The sequence below is a fragment of the Emys orbicularis genome, chromosome 19, assembly GCF_028017835.1.
Source record: "Emys orbicularis isolate rEmyOrb1 chromosome 19, rEmyOrb1.hap1, whole genome shotgun sequence".
NCBI classification, from domain to species: Eukaryota; Metazoa; Chordata; order Testudines; family Emydidae; genus Emys; species Emys orbicularis.
This window is the reverse complement of record NC_088701.1, coordinates 18,613,834-18,630,438: the sequence shown is the minus strand read 5'-3', so window position 1 is coordinate 18,630,438 and position 16,605 is coordinate 18,613,834. Positions and strand designations below refer to the sequence as shown.

The window sequence follows — 16,605 nt, the reverse complement described above, 5'->3', positions numbered from 1 at the left end:
AGTGGGTTATGGAAGGATCTCGCTCAGCAGGAGCCTGGCGTTTATGATAATACTCTGCACTCACAAATCCCCCATCTCCCTCATTTCACAGCAGGGGAAACTGAGGCATGGAGGGGGCGGGGGAAGGGACCCACCCAGGACTAAAACCCAGCTCCCAGGCCTCTGCGCTGCCTCTGTCTGCAGGCCGATGGTGCAATGCCAGGGTTTGCTGATCCTCGGGGCTCTGTGCCAGCTGCCTCTCGACAGGGAGGGGCCGGGGGACGCAGGCACCTGCCAGGTGTCACTCAGCTGGAGTGACAGTCCCATGTTAGCCCCTGCACCAGCTGCAGTGACTCTGGGAGCTGGGCTGCAGGCCCGCTGAGCTCCTCCTCCTGGCTACGAGAAAGGATGTAGGATGGCCATGGCTCCCCTTCCTCCACTGCTCCCTTGCAGGGTAGAGGGGGCCAGCCCATTCCAGCCCCAGGGGGTGCCCATGATATGACAGGAGAGGGCCGCTGGAGGTGGCGGGTCCAGAGGAAGGAGAGGGGGGAGCCTGGCTCTTGGGGAAGGGGAGATCAGGGGAGAATACAATAGATGAGAGAAAGGTTGGGACAAAGGGGGAAACAATGGTCTTGTGGCTAGTGCCCAGGACACCTGGGTCCCATTCCCAGATCTGCCCCTGACCCACCGTGAGAATCTCCCATCGCCTCCCTGTTCCCCAGCTCCCCCATCTGGGATAACGATATTGACACGCACATGCCCCAAGGTTGGTGAAAGAGCCTTAATTTGTTCTGCTCCGCGGGGCGGGGGGAATCGGGAATCCTGTCGGGCGCTCGGCCTGCAGAAAGAACATGTGAGGACCAACGCAGCCCTGCCCAGGCCGTCTCTGAGCCCCAGACGGGGCAGACGAGCTGCTTGCTGGGGTAGTTTGACATTGAACGTTTGTACGAGGGGGCTGGCTGGAAATAAAGCCTGAGTAATACATCAGTACAGACTGGTCTGAGTGATCTGGTATGGGAGGAGGTGGGGTAGATGGGCCATTGGCTGCAGGGCGGGACGAGGTGGACAGGGGCCGAGGCTGGGGCCACAGCTGGGGGTGGGTCTGGGGCCAGGAGTGGGGCTGGGGACAGAGCCACAGGGCTGGGGCCGGGAATGGAGCTGCTAGGAGGCCAGGGCCAGAAGCTGGGGGCCGGGCATGGGGCCAGAAGCTGCGGGGGGCATGCCCCACAGTTTGGGGACCTCTTGCATAGATTATAAGGCCCAAAGGGATGCCTGTGATTGTCTCATCTGACCTGCATAACAAGGCCAGAGAATGGCCCTGAATTACATCCTGTTTGAAGTAACAGAGAGTCCTGTGGCACCTTTAAGACTAACAGATGTATTGGAGCATAAACTTTCGTGGGTGAATACCCATGAAAGCTTATGCTCCTCCCTTGGTGAGTTTCTCCTCCCTTGGTGTTCACACCTTAACTGCTAGCAGGGGACCTCACCCTCCCTGATTGAACTAACCTCGTTATCTCCAGACTGATTCTTGCCTGCATATTTATACCTGCCTCTGGAAATTTCCATTACATGCGTCCGACAAAGTGGGTATTCACCCACAAAAGCTTATGCTCCAATACATCTGTTAGTCTTAAAGGTGCCACAGGACTCTGTTGCTTTTTACAGATCCAGACTAACACGCCTACCCCTCTGATACTTGACATCCTGTTTGAAGATGTTAGAAAACCCTCCACTCTTGATTTAAAACTTGCCCGTGGTGGAGAATCCCGCACGACCCTTGGACCTTGTTAGACCTTTGTCTGCTCACCTGACCAGCCCGCGAGCAAGTGCAGGTACTGACAGACTGCGATCAAGTCACCCCTTAGCCTTCTCTTTGCTGAGCTAAATAGACCGAGCTCCTGGCAAGTCTATAAGGCAGGTCTCCAAACCCTGTCGGCGTTCTTGTGTCTCTTCTCTGCACCCTCTCCGAGACCAAGGTGCTGCTACAGCAAGAGGCGTGGGGCTGGACAGATCCAGTGGGGCCGGAGAAAAACACCCGGGCACCTATCCCTGTGCAACCCCCAGGTTCTTATCCTGCTCTCCTCCCAGGAGCATCTGAGCACCTTCCAGTCCAACTCCCACCTGTCACACATGGCTCATTCCCCCCACCCCCCGGGGGAGAACTGGGTGGGCAGCGGAGGGTTTTGTTTTGGTAGGGTCTTGGTTTAAATGTACACTGGGTTTATAGCCAATGGGCCCCTGGGTCTGAGCCTGCAGGGAGCTGAGGATTCTGGGCGAGAAGAGCCAATGGTCTGATGGAGGACTCTGCGCTGGATGGGTGCCTGGGAGCAGGGGTTAAACAGGGCGGAGAGGATCCGACACTTGCTAATCACCCCGCCTCATGCTTTTCTCCCAGAGATCTTCAAGCGTTTTACAAAGGAGGTCAGGCGCATTAGCCCCATTTCACATACAGGGAAACTGAGGCACGGAGTGGCAAAGTGTGTTGCTCAGCAGAGCCAGAACTAGCATTCAGGTCTCCCAAGGCCCAGTCTGGAGCTTTATCCGCGAGCCCCTAGTGCCTTCCAGAGCAGGGAATAGACCCCCAGAGTCCTGGTGCCCAGTCTCCTCCTCTAATGATTGGTCTGTGATCTGGTGCAGTAGGGCCTCAGATTCTTGCCCTTAGCAGCCACCCAGAATAATAACACTTAACAACATGTCCCTTCAGCACAAAGGACTTCAGAGATTTGCATCTAAAATGGGGGTTGGGGGGGGCATAGTTATTGCTGTGCGAGGCTGCCCCAGACTCATTCTAACCTGCAGAGGGATTCTTAAACCCTGGGGCTGAAGCAGCTTCCTAGATCTCATCCCAAGAGAAATCCAGCCAGTGATTTCTCCAGGGCATGGGATTCTGAACATGGAGGACTCTGGGGCAGGACTTTTATCTGTCACTAATATTTGCACATCTCAGGCAAATTGTCCTTTGTCCCAGGTCAGGGGTGTTGTCCCCATTTTCGCAGGGAAGTGAACTCAGTCACAGGATAAGCGAGGTATATGCCCAAGTGTTACCAGTCATGCCAGAGCCTGTCGTGTACGCAGCATTCCCTTCCACGGCAGCCGACTCCAGGCCAGGATTTAGGATGGCCTCATATCATGGCACTAAGCAGCGGGAACAAGATCCATTCTATTCATTACAGCTGTGTCCTGCCTTCCATCCCTACCTGCTCGAGCCCACTCCCCTCCCAGAAGGGGGACCAGAACCCAGGAGGCCTGGCTCCTAGCCCCACCTGCTCTAACCATTATATCCCACTCCCCTCCCGGAGCCAGGGCTAGAACCCAGGAGTCCTGGCTCCAATCTTCTGCTGTACCGACTAGAAAACAACCCAATAAAACTTGGCCAGTTTTCCCAAGAGATTCCCCAGCCCCAAGTCCCTTTCCCCACATGTAGTTCCATTGCCTCATACACTGGGCAGCGCTCCCTAGGGACACTATCCTTTGAGTGCAGCCAGGATTTCACTGACCTTGGCGCCGCTGTCAGGTGAGCTTTGCTTTCATGCAGTGTCATCAGAGCTGTGTGTAAACACACAGTGCTCTAACTTGGCCAGGATCCAGGACAGGGCCTGTGCCCTTCAGACACCACCCACACCCCGCTCACCAGCTTGACACTGACTAATCTCTCGGGAACAGGCCCTGATCCCCACATCTTAAAGCATGTGTGTTTGGGGGCAGGGGGCTGGCTCTGAGGGGCACACCCTAAAGTCTGTCTTACAAAAGCTCTTGCTCCCAGACAGGGCCGGCTTTAGGAAGTGCGGGGCCCAATTCGAACATTTCGGCGGGGCCCCGGCAGGGATGACTAACAAAAAAAAAAAAAAACCATGTAAAGAAAAGCCTTTCATTTCTTCCATGTATTATTTACTTTCCATAACTATATAAATAATCAAATTATATATTATGTACATTGCATCATATATGCTGTTGATCGGTTATTAATGAGCTCTGTTTCAAATGTGTGGGTCCCCGCCACTCCCTGGGGGTGTGCTAGGGTGACCAGATGTCCCAATTTTATAGGGACAATCCCGATTTTGGGGTCTTTTTCTTATATAGGATCCTATTACCCCCCACCCCCTGTCCCGATTTTTCACACTTGCTGTCTGGTCACCCTAGTGGTGTGCACATGTGTGGGTCCCAGCTGCTCCCTGCCTCCCTCATTGAAGCAGGTGTGCAGGGTTACTGCCCTGGGAACTGCAGGGCACCAGTGGACATGGGGCTGGCTGGAGGCAGGGCAGGGGCTGGCTGGAGGTAGGGGCTGGCTGCAGGCAGGGCAAGGGGTGCAGGGTTGGCTGGAGACAGCGGGGTGTGGGGCGGGCTGGCTGGCTTCAGGCAGGGCTGCAGGGGTGTGTGGCGGGGGTTGGCAGGGCTGGAGACAGAGGAGTGCGGGACTGGCTGGCTTCAGGCAGGGGGGTGCGGCAGGGGTTGACTGGAGACGGAAGGAGGTGCGGGGCTAGCTGCAGGCAAGGCAGGGGGTGCAGGGCTGGTGCGGGCAGGGGTGTGTGTGGGGCTGGCTGGCTTCGGGCAGGGCTGCAGAGGGGTGCGGCAGGGGGTGCGCGGCTGGAGGCAGGGCAGAGGGTGGGGCAGGGGCTGGCTGTGGGCAGAGGGTGTGGCAGGGGCTGGCTGTGGGCAGGGCAGGGGGTGCGCGGCTGGAGGCAGGGCAGAGGGGGCAGCAGGGGCTGGCTGTGGACAGGGGGTGCAGGGCTGGCTGGAGACAGGCTGGCTGCGGGCAAGGCAGGGGATGCGGGCAGAAGGTGCAGCAGAGGCAGCTGGATCCCCAGCCCTTTAAATAGCCCCCGAGCCCCCCCGCTGTCCCAGGGCTCTGGGGCTATTTAAAGGGCCCGGGGCTCCCCTGCTTCTACCGCCCCGGCCCTTTAAATAGCCAAGAGAGCCCTGGGGAAGCGGTGGGGCTCCAGCGGCTATTTAAAGGGCCGGGGCGGTAGAGGCAGCGGGAGCCCCGGACTTTTTAAATAGCCCCCAGAGCCCGGCAGCCCTACCCCAGGGCTCCAGCAGTGGGGCTCTGGTGGCAATTTAAAGGGCCGGGGGCTCCAGCCCCTGCTGGGAGCCCCAGGCCCTTTAAATTGCCCCCTTGGGAAGCTGGGCCACCCCGGTACGGCAAACCGGCTCTTGCTGGTACGCCGTACCGGGGCTTGGGCGCGGGGCCCTCTTAGGGGCGGGGCCCGATTCAGGGGAATTGGTTGAATTGGTCTAAAGCCGGCCCTGCTCCCAGATGATGATAGACTCCCACTTTTTTCAGATCACTTGAAGCTCTGCTTGATCCCCTCTGAATTCGCTCCTGCATCTGAGAGCCACCAGGCAGCCTTTGGGCACTTTAGATCTGATGAACACAAAGTTGAGGATCTACCTAGGAAAGGTCACAGCCTTGCTGTTTCTCTATCCAGTGCTTATATATCCATCACCATAATACCTGGCTGCTTTACACTTATTAGCAGATTTTATCCTCACATACCCATGAGGTATGAGCCCCATTTACAGGTGGGGAAACTGAGGCACAGGATAGACTCTATGACTTGCCCCAGGTCACCCAGGACAAATGTGGATGATGCATTATCCCAGGTCTCCAGGCTGGTGCCCTACCCACTGGACCATCCTTCCTAGTGCTTTCTCTGCCTCTCAAAAGAGCATTCAGTGCCGTGGATTTCAATGGGGTGAGACTGAACAGCCAGAATGTTTCTTTGCCACCTCTCATCTGAGGATCTCAAAGCACTTCCCAGGCATTAGTGAATTAAGCCTCACAAGCCACCTCCTCCCCCACAATGTGGGTTGGGGTTGTTATCCCTGTTTTCCAGGTGGGGAAACTGAGGCACAGATAGCTGACGAGACACAGCCAATCAGTTCTGGATGTTGCTCCCTGAGTCTGACCAGTGAACTACACTCCTGTACAAAGCCCAGAATCGAACAGAGGAGTCTAGTACCCCCCAGTCTCCTTCTCCAAATACCAGACCACGCTTCTCCTAGAGCCAGGAAGAAAACCCAGCAGTCCTGATGCCCAATCCCCCTCCCTAACCACTACGCCACACTGCCCTCCTGCAGCTGGGGCTAGGCCCGAGGAGTCCAGATTCCCAGCCCCCCCTGCTTTAACCCACTAGACCCCACTCCCCTCCTAGAGCAGGGGAGAGAACCCAGGAGTCCGGAGTCCCAGCCCCCCCCTGCTTTAACCCACTAGACCCCACTCCCCTCCTAGAGCAGGGGAGAGAACCCAGGAGTCCGGAGTCCCAGCCCCCCCCCGCTTTAACCCACTAGACCCCACTCCCCTCCCAGAGCAGGGGAGAGAACCCAGGAGTCCGGAGTCCCAGCCCCCCTCCTGCTTTAACCCACTAGACCCCACTCCCCTCCCAGAGCAGGGGAGAGAACCCAGGAGTCCGGAGTCCCAGTCCCCCCTGCTTTAACCCACTAGACCCCACTCCCCTCCTAGAGCAGGGGAGAGAACCCAGGAGTCCAGAGTCCCAGCCCCCCCCCTGCTTTAACCCACTAGACCCCACTCCCCTCCTAGAGCAGGGGAGAGAACCCAGGAGTCCGGAGTCCCAGCCCCCCCCTGCTTTAACCCACTAGACCCCACTCCCCTCCTAGAGCAGGGGAGAGAACCCAGGAGTCCGGAGTCCCAGCCCCCCCCTGCTTTAACCCACTAGACCCCACTCCCCTCCTAGAGCAGGGGAGAGAACCCAGGAGTCCGGCGTCCCCTCCCCCTCTCCAGGTGTAGCGGGAGAGGCCGGCGGGGCCAGGTACGAACCTGCCCCGCCCCCCACGCCCGGAGGCGGGTGTGGCCCTTGTGAGCGGGGCCAGCGGCTACTTCCCGCAAGCGCGGTCCGGGGGTGACGGACAGCGGGGCCAGCCAGTGCGGGCCGCCCCGGGCCGGCGCCAGCCAATGGGGGCCGGGCGGGCCGGGGACACCAGCGCTTCCAGGAAGTCGGCGGGGCACAGCTGGGGAGCTCGGGAGTGGAGCCGCCTGGTGCCAAGGTGACGGCGGGGGGGCCCTGTCTGTGTATCCCCCGCACACCCGTCTGTCCCCCCCGTGTATCCCCCCCGCACACCCGTCCGTCTGTTCCTCCCTCCCCCCCCCATGTATCCCCTGCACACCCGTCAGTCCGTCTGTCTGTCCATACGTCCCTCTGTCTGTCCATCCTCCCCCTGCACACCCGTCAGTCCGTCTGTCTGTCCATCCTCCCCCCCTTCCCGTCTATCCCCCAGCACACCCGTCAGTCTGTCTGCCCCCCCATACATCCCTCTGTCTGTCCATACTCCTCCCCCACCCTCCGTGTATCCCTCTGCACACCCGTCAGTCTGTCCGTCCCTTCTCCCCATACGTCCCTCTGCCTGTCCGTCCGTCCGTCCGTCCCTGCCCCTCCCGTGTATCCCCCTGCACACCCGTCAGTCTGTCCCTCCATCTGTCCATCCTCCCCCCGTCCATCCCTCCTGCACACCCGTCAGTCTGTCCCTCCGTCTGTCCATCCTTCCCCCCCTGTGCATCTCCCTTGCACATCCCTCTGTCTGTCCCTCCCCCCCCCCCATGTATCCCCCTCACAGCTGTTTGTCTGTCCATCCATTCCTCCCACCACCATGTCTGTCTGTCTGTCTATCCTTCCCTCCCCGCCGGCACTTCCCTCTGTCTGTCCCCCCTGCCCTGCACGTCCCTCTCTGTCCCTCCCTCCCCCGTGCATCCCCCCACAGCTGTCAGTCTGTCTGTCCCTCTGTGCATCCCCCTGCGCGCCTCTTTGTCTGTCTGTCCCTCCCTCCCCCGTGCATACCCCTCTGTGTATCCCCCACACGTCCCTTTGTCTGCCTGTCCATCCCTGCCCCATGTGTGCCCCTCCGCGTGTCCTCCCCCGCACAGCTGTCAGTCTCTCAGTCCCTCTGTGCATCCCCCGGTACACCCCCGTCTGTCCCTCCCCCATGCGTGCCCCTCTGTATATCCCCCCTGCACACCCGTCCCTCTGTGCATCCTCCTGCACACCCCTCCGTCTATCCGTCCCTCTGTTTATGTGTATCCTCCCCACACACAGCTGTCAGTCCGTCCCTCTCTGCATCCCCCTGCACACTCATCTGTCTGTCTATCCATCTCTGGTGCATGCTCCTCTGTCTGCCCCCCCATGCACACCCCTCTTCCATCTCTGTAATTTGCACATCCCAAATCTGATTCTCATCTGTTGTAGGCAGGACCGCCGAGAGTGGGTTCGGGCCCTAGTGAAATTTTTTTTTCCGGGCCCACCAGCAAGGGCAGACCAGCTAAACAGGGCCGACGAGACAGGGGGGGAAGCCGGGCCCCGGGCCCCCTTCCGGACCGCCAGGCCTCGGTAATTTGTACTGGCTTCCCCCCGTTCTCGTCGGCCCTGGTTGTAGGTAGCTAAACTAGTTCTGCTCTCACTACAGACCTCTTGGGGGCTGCTTTCCCACTCCCCCCTGAATTTTTGGAGGGGTGTGTGTGTGTGAGGCTTGGCTTGGGGCATTGTAACTCTGTGGGTCCTCAGTGAGTTGCAGTCTGCATGGGTGATCAACCCTCTGCCTCCCCCATTAGTTCTTTTGCTGAGCTGCCAACCTTCCTGAGAGCGAGCTGGTCACCTCTGTGCGGCAACGCGGCGATGTCCAGTGCTTAACTTGCTTAACACCTCTTGGCTTGGCAGTTCAGAGCCCTAGCACCTCTGAGTTTGCTGCATCAGTTATGAATGTAAAAAAAATTGCTTTGAGCCCCAGCACCTAATTCCTTGAGCTCCGGCATCTCTTTCAGCACAAATTAAGCCCTGGCTGGCTGTCCTGGGCTGCAGGGCATGGGGTGGGGTGTCCCTGAGCTGCTCCCTGCTCCTGAACTTTAAAAACTGATGAGATCTCAAGGGTGGGGCAATCTAGCTGAGTCACTTTGTGCTGCCTGGCCTTGGACCCAGCTCTGCTTAGGAGGGTGGACTGGGGCGGGTTGGGTCGGTTTCGCTTTGCTCTGAATCTATTTGACTAGCCGAGTTGTTGGTGTTCTTTCTGTGCAGATCTCTGTGTGTGTTTGTGTGCTGCAGGGGCGGGAGGGGCGGTGTTGGAACGAGAGTTGGGGCCGGATTAGGCTCATTTCTTGTAGCAAAGTGTTGTCCCCTGAATGTATCCCAACCCCCCACCTCCTCCCACAATGCACCAGCTGCAGATACAGAGCTGGGGGCTGACCTATAATTGCCCCTCTCCTGTGGGAGGGCTAAGGGTGGCTGGAGTGCCTGCTTTCCCATGCTCCTCCAAGGAATGGCGGTGGTGCCAAAGGACGTCTGGGGTTAGTCTGACCCTGAGGAGTGGGGGAGCCTGCATAGGGACCCCTTCCCCCATCTCAATCCAGCTGTAAATTCTTGTTTCGCTGGTGATTGTTACCGAGCAGCATCTGGGGAGAGAGGATTTGGGTTTCAGATACTGCGGGTGGGGGTCCTTGCCCAGAGTTGGTTTAACACTGATGGAGCCGTGGTCTTGATTGTAAGGTCTTTGGGGTAGGGGGCTGTCTGGGGGTGGACAGGACCTAGCACACTGGAGTGGGGAGGGGAGCTGATGGCTTGAAGCAGAGATTAAGTGGAGTTTGAAGAGGGCTGTGGAGGAGCTTGGGGGGGCATGTGGGGCGCAGCGTTGGGGGATGGCAGAGGAAGCCAGGGAGGTGATGGGGCTGGAGCAGTGGAAGCGGGAAGGTGTGGGGGTGCCTGTCAAGCAGCTCAAGACGGGGGAGCTCTGAAATAACCCAGGGGCCTCTCCTGTGTAGGCGTCTCAGTGCCTCTGCCTGGGGGGGCGGGTGCATTGGTGGGGACGGTTATGCCAGCTCCGAGTCCCCGGAACCAGAGTCGGACGAGCTCAGGCTGCAAGCATTGCCCTAAGCCACACCTGCTTGGCTAGATAGGTACAGCAGCTGCTTCCTCCTGTGATCCTGTTTGTTCCTCTGCTCATTTGCTTGGGTACACATGCTGCGGGGCCAGCAGGAGAGGAGACCGTGAGGGTGGGGGCTGTGGACTTCTCCTCCTGGGAGGGATGGAAAATCAATCACCAGCCTGAGCTGCCTCTTGATGAGGACATGGGGCCTGGTGGCTAGAGCATTGGGCTGGCAGCCAGGAGACCTGTTTTGCTCCTGGCTCTGCCAAGGTGACCTAGGGCAAAGCACTGCCCCTCTCCGGTCTCCTCTTCCATCCTTTGTCTAGTTAGATGGTAGGCTCTCTAGGGCAGGCCCTGATCTCTGTTAGGGGTGCAAACAGCAGGCTGTCCCCATCTGGTGTTCTCTTCTCCACGCTCTAGGCCTGGCTGGGCTAATCCGCTGCTGCACCAGAGACTTGGTCCTGGGTGACCCATGCTTGCCCAGTGCTACTTACCCGCTTTGCCTAACAGTGTGTCTTTCCCTCCAGGTGACTGGACACTTCTCCTCTCTAACCATGTGGGATCCCAACGCAGGTGAGGGGCAACAGGACCGATGGCAAGTCTGGCAGGTTTCTCAGCTGCTCCTCTGGCTTCCCCTCTGATGCTCCCCCGTTCTTTGCCTCAGCAGGGGAAAGAAGGGGTATGGGGCTCCCTCTTGCCTCTAAAGCGGCAGGTTCAAATCTAGCCCAACTTGGGTGGTCCACATGAAATGAGCTGGAGGTTTTGGTGGCAGGTTCTGTGGGATGCAGACGCAGCATGTGCCTCATGCTAACTCTGCATCGGTCTTCCACTGCAGCGCACGAGAGGGAGATTCCCATGCCTGAGCTATTCTTTTTTGGTGACAAATCTGAGGAACTGTCCCAGATTGAGGTGTCAACAGAGGAAGTTGTGGAATTAAACTCTAATAAATCAACAGGACCAGATGGGATTCACCCAAGAGTCCTGAAGGAACTCAAATATGAAATTGCAGAACTACTAGTTGTACTATGTAACTTATTGCTTAAATCAGCCTCTGTACCAGATGACTAGAGGGTAACTAATGTAACTATCTTTTTTAAAAGGCTCCAGAGGCAATCCTGGCATTTACATGCTGGTAAGCCTAACTTCATAGTAGGCAGATTGGTTGGAACTATAGAAAAGAACAGAATTGTCAGACACATAGATAAACACGATATGTTGGGGAAGAGTCAACGTGGCTTTTGTCAAGAAAAATCATGCCTCACCAATCTATTAGAATTCTTTGAGGGGGTCAACAAATATGTGGCCAAGGGTGAGCCAGTGGCTGTAGTGTACTTGGACTTTCAGAAAGCCTTTGACAAGGTCCTTCACCAAAGGCTCTTAAGCAAAGTAGGCAGTCATGGGATAAAGGGACAGATCCTCTCCTAGATCAGTAACTGGTTAAAAGATAGGAAAGAAAGGGTAGGAATAAATGGTCAGTTTTTACTGTGGGGAGAGGTAAATAGCAGGGTCCCCAAAGATCTGTACTGGGACCAGTGCTGTTCAACATATTCATAAATGATCTGGAAAAAGGGGTAAATAGTGAAGTGGCAAAGTTTGCAGACGATCCAAAATTACTCAAGATAGGTAAGTTCAAAACTGACTACAAAGAGTTACAAAGGGATCTCCCTAAACTGGGTGACTGGGCAGATGAAATTCAATGGTGGTAAATGCAAAGCAATGCACGTTGGAAAACAAAAAATCCAACTATACATGCAAAATGATGGGGTTTAAAGTAGCTGCTACCACTCAAGAAAGAGATCTGGAAGTCATTGCGGATAGTTCTCTGAAAACATCTGCTCAATGTGCAGCGGCACCCAAAAAAGCCAATTGAATATCTATCCCTTTCCTAATGGTTCCTAATAATGAGACCGAAAATATCATATTGGCATTATGATAAACCCGTGGTACACCCACCCCTTGAATACTGTGTGCAATTCTGGTTGCCCCATCTCAAAACCGATACATTAGAAGTTGGAAAAGTGCAGAAAAGGGCAACAAAAATGTTTACGGGGATGGAACAGCTTCCATATGAGAAGAGATTAAAAAAACTGGGATGGTTCATCTTAGAAAAGAGATGACTAAGGAGGGATATGATAGAAGACTATAGAGTCATGACTGGTGTGGAGAAAGTGAATACGGAAATGTTATTTATCTCTTCCCATAACACACGAGCCAGGGGTCACCCAATGAAATTAACAGGCAGCAGGTTTAAAACGAACAAAAGAAAGTACTTCTTCACACAACACACAGTCAGCCTGTGGTATTGGTTGCCGGGGGATGTTGTGAAGGCCAAAAGTATAAGTGGGTTCAAAAAAGAATGAAGCGTTCCTGGAGGAGAGGTCCATCAATGGCTATTAGCCAAGATGGTCAGGGCCACACCCCATGCTCTGCGTGTCTCAAGCCTCTTACTGCCAGAAGCTGGGCCTGGACGACAGGGGATGGATCACTAGATAAATTGCCCTGTTCTGTTCATTCCCTTTGGAGTACCTGGGATTGCCGCTGTTGGAAGATGGGACGCTGGGCTAGCTGGACCAGTGGTCTGAGCCAGCACGGCTGTTCTTATGGCCGTGCTCCACCAGTAGCAGAAACATGTACAGAGGATGGAGTCAGCTAAGCCAATGGAGCTGTTCCTCTAGCTCAAGCAATTGCAGCTGGTGCTCTTAGATCCCCAGGACCTGGTCAATTACCCCTGCTGGCAACCCACTGGGGGCATCATTGCAGTCCAGAACCAGGGGACCCCCCCGCTGCCCAAGCAGGCAAAGCTAGGGAGCAGCAGCCAAGCCTGTAACACTTGGTGTCGCTCCCCTGTGCTGTGATGCTGCAGGGTGGGGCTGAGAGCAGGGGAGCAGGGCAGTGCTAGAGGGGGGATATTGCTCCATGGGTGTCTCTCTTCTCCTGCTGGCTGTGACACTGGTTTATTCTCCTTCCAGGACAGCCTGGTGCCTACCCCGGAGCGGCCTTCCCTCCCAACCCCACGTACCCACCTGGCTCCAATCCTGCCTACCCTCCCCCCGGGAACCCTGCCTTCCCCCCGGGCACAGTGCCCCCTGGCTCCTATCCCATCCCTCCAGCGGGGGTTCCAGGGCAGCCTGCATACCCCCCCGGCCACCCCATTCAACCCCCTTTCCCCGGCCAGCAGCCTGGCTACCCTCTGGGTCCCTACCCACCGCCTGCTCCTGGCATGCCTGGGGGGATGGGTGTCAATCCCCTGATGCCTGGGGGGATGGGTATCAACCCCCTGATGCCTGGGACCGTCATGGTTGGGACCCAAGTGCTGGACAAGAAGGCGGCGAAGAAGATGAGGAAGAAGATGAAGAAGGCTCACAAGGTGCACAAGCCACACAAGCTGCACAAGCATGGAAAGGTCAGTGGGGGGGGGGGAATGGGGGTGCATTCTGGCATAGTGGTCAGGGTACATGCTGGGTTTGGGGAGGGGAAGGAGAAGGCTTGTGTGTTGGGGTTTTTTCTCAGCACCTGTGTCTGGGTCATCCCTTGCGCGCCCCCCCCCCATCTGTTCAGCAATTAGTGCCGTCCCTGAACCTTGCCAGGGAGGGCGGCTGGTTCGCTCAGGGCTTGGGGTGGGGACCCTTCCGCATCCTGGATTGAGTTTGAGTCCAGCCAGAGCTGCTGGTTCCTCATTACATGAGTCTGGAGGGTCTTGGCTTAGTTCCTAGTCTCTGTGGTTAAGGCAACCCCCCCCCCCTTTACAGTGTGGGGCGGGGGCAATGCAAGTAGGGGAACTCCTCTGGGCATGGCAGGGGAGCCCCTGTACATGGGCGTGTGGCCGGGGTGGGGATTGGTGCATAGGGGTTAGCAGTAGACCCAAGACCCTTTGCCAACTACACAAACCCTGTGACATGGGGGGAGGGTGGCAGTGGTTCGTGGGATGGGTAGGGGGTCACCTGTGGGAGCTGAGCCCTGCTTCCATGGGCAGCAGCTCAGGACCCTGTTAGCAGGGTGCCCCCTTCCTTTCTATTCCCAGCCATCCACCTGCCAACAGCATGTCAACTCCCTGGGCTGAGGTCCAAGCCTCATGGTTTCTCTCCCCCTTCCTGCAGCATTCCTCTTCCTCCTCCTCCTCCTCCAGCAGCAGCGACTGACTGAGGCTTCCCTCCGCCTTCCAGCCACGCATGCTTCCCGCAGACCAGACAGTGATCTTCCCCTGCTAGAACCAAGCCACTGGCTGACTGGACTGATGCCAGCTACCTCCCTAACAGCCTGTATAACAGGGCTAGGGACAGAGGCTAAAATCCCCAGGAAAATCTGGCACAGAACAGGGAGCCCCGGTGAGCCATACGCTAATCTGGATGTCACTGATCGGGTGATGGAGGGCACTGGTGCGATCAGAGGTGCAACCTTATCATTAAAAGCAGGTGCACTGGGGTCCAGGTGTTAAAATGCAGGAGCCCTGTAGCAATATTGCAGTTGGGACTCTGAGCTTTTTTACCTTTCATGACAAGTCCCTTCTGGACTTAAAAATTGGAACCTCCCGACTCACAGCCTATGCCCCGTTCATGATGCAATTGCAGAATAAGTCCTTGCAAATCAAGGCATCTGCACCGGCCGCTCCCTTCATCTCTTGATATTCTGGCTCGTTCTGACTGGCCTGCAGAAATCTGGGGATGTTGCTGACGGGCTGAGAGGCAGGTTTGTTTTCAAAGGCATAAGGAAGTTGGGTATCTAAATGACTTTGGATAAATCTGCCCCCAGTTGTCCATTTTCTGGTGGGATGTTCCTTTTGGGGCTGAGGGAGGAGGTAGTCTATATAGAAACTAATTACAAAAAGTCTATATAGTATGTATAAAAACTAATCATAGAAGTGCTTGGAATAATAGCTCTGAATTAAAATTCTGAATGTCTCATGTCGTAAATGAATGTACATGATCAGGGATAACTTTATAAGAGTTTGAAGCTTGATTTTAGTGTGAAGATTTCCCCCCCCCCCTCCCCTCCCCCTGCTCCCCAACAAGGATCTTGGAAGGAAAGGGTTGGAGGCGGGGGCCGGTATTCCAAGAGGTCCCCTTGGTGGGAGGTGTAGGGGCTACCCAAATACAGTCTGGCTGACACCGTATAAAACAGAACAGAATGCAGCCATATCTCATCGCTAACCCGAACGTATGGCCTTAGAAGACTACAAGTCCCAGCATGCTATGCTCCCCTCTGTTCCCAATTGCTGGGCTGGAGCATGGCCTGCTGGGCTCTGTAGTATCTGCAGGCTGCCTCTTCATGCTGAAGAAGGTGACTCAGCGCTGCAACGTGGAGCTGTGTGACATGGCTCAGGGCTATCTTTGGGATGGTTTTGGAGCCTGAGCTCTGCACATGGGCACAGAGGGGACCAGGACGGATCTGGACTAGCCATGATGGCTTGTTGCATGGTGCTCCCGTGCATACTTTATTTTAATCCCTCTGGCTGTGGAAGTTGTCTCCTCTACCCGCTCTATACTTGTATCTCTTCATCGCTTCTCCAATAAAGTTTTTTGGTTTTAATACGGAACTGCAGTCACTGTATCAAAGGTGCTGGTGGCTTCCCAGAATCTGCTGCACCCTCCCCCACAGGGGGGCGTCTGCTTTTAATTGCAGATTTAACCAGCTGGGCAGTGGGCGTCCTCAGGTTCCCCATCTGCAGAGGACAGCCCTACCTAAAGAGCCTTGACTCGTTAGCTCAACCCGAAGCTGCTTGTGCTTTCAGCGCTGGAGAGCCCCAGTTCAATCCCCACCATCAGCCAAAATGGCAACCGTCGCCTAAGCATCAGAGGAAACTTCCTGCCACCTCCCACCACGTCCCTGGTTGCTTCCCGAGTCTTGGTCAGTGTGCCAGGCTGAAGCTGCTATTCTGGGCTGAGCTGTAAGTGAGTGAGACCCCAGCCTGCCCTCAGGGCTTGTGCTATGTTCCCATGGGCTGCAGCTTCTGGTTTGGGATCTGCCCCCTCCTCCCCGTGTCGGTAAATCTCCCAATCTTTGGTGTGTTTTTTCTTAAAGCCCCAGCTCCTGAAGTCATGATTACGTGAGAATTTCAACTTCCATTTTAAAAAAGTGTCTAGCCTTCAGGAGTGCAGAGAAAACAAAAAGCTTAAAAATATGACTTGTTGTTGCTCTTTTTCTTTGTGTTGTGGTGAGCCAGGGTCCTGGACCAGGACCCCACTGTGGTAGGTGCAGAACAAAAAGATGGTTCCAGTCCTAATGGCTTAGACTAATGGTTCTCAACCCAGGGGTCCACGTACCTCTGGGGGTACACAGAGGTCTCCCAGGGAGTACATCAACTCAGCGAGATAGTTGCCCAGTTTTACAACAGCCTACATCAAAAACACTAGTGAAGTCAGTACAAATTAAAATTTCATACAGACAATGGCTTTTCTACTGCTCTATATACCACACACCGAAATGTAAGTACAATATTTATATTCCAGTTGATTTATTTGATAATTAGATGGTAAAAATGAGAAAGGAAGCAGTTTTTCAGTTCTAGTGCGCTGTGACACTTTTGTATTTTTATGCCTGATTTTGTAAGCAAGTCATTTTTAAGTGAGGTGAACGTTGGGGATATGCAAGACAAATCCAACTCCTGAAAGGGGCACAGTCGTCTGGAAAGGTTGAGAGCCACTGGCTTAGACTTAGAAATTAGATGGCAAATAACCCCCTGCCTCCCCCCCCCCCCCCCCAAAAAAAAAATAATCTTTTGGCAGTCTCATGGGTTAAGCAATCACTGTTAAAAGTCATGAGATT

The 16,605-nt window shown here is 55.6% G+C and overlaps 1 protein-coding gene across 1 annotated transcript; it reads left to right on the top strand.

The window, feature by feature from the left end:
* The first annotated feature begins 6,918 nt into the window (after positions 1–6,918).
* PRR13 (proline rich 13) lies at positions 6,919–14,753 on the top strand. The gene is made up of 4 exons (XM_065419277.1): positions 6,919–6,984; positions 10,371–10,416; positions 12,813–13,246; positions 13,941–14,753. Exons 2-4 carry the CDS (start codon positions 10,398–10,400, stop codon positions 13,980–13,982), a joined length of 495 nt encoding a protein of 164 aa, XP_065275349.1. The 5' UTR covers positions 6,919–6,984; positions 10,371–10,397; the 3' UTR covers positions 13,983–14,753.
* Positions 14,754–16,605: the final 1,852 nt, after the last annotated feature.

What these genes read in the sequence shown, in the direction of transcription:
- PRR13 (XM_065419277.1), top strand. An exon ending in AGCTGCACAAGCATGGAAAG is followed by an intron (nt 13,247 to 13,940) that starts GTCAGTGGGGGG and finishes CCCTTCCTGCAG; the next exon opens with CATTCCTCTTCCTCCTCCTC.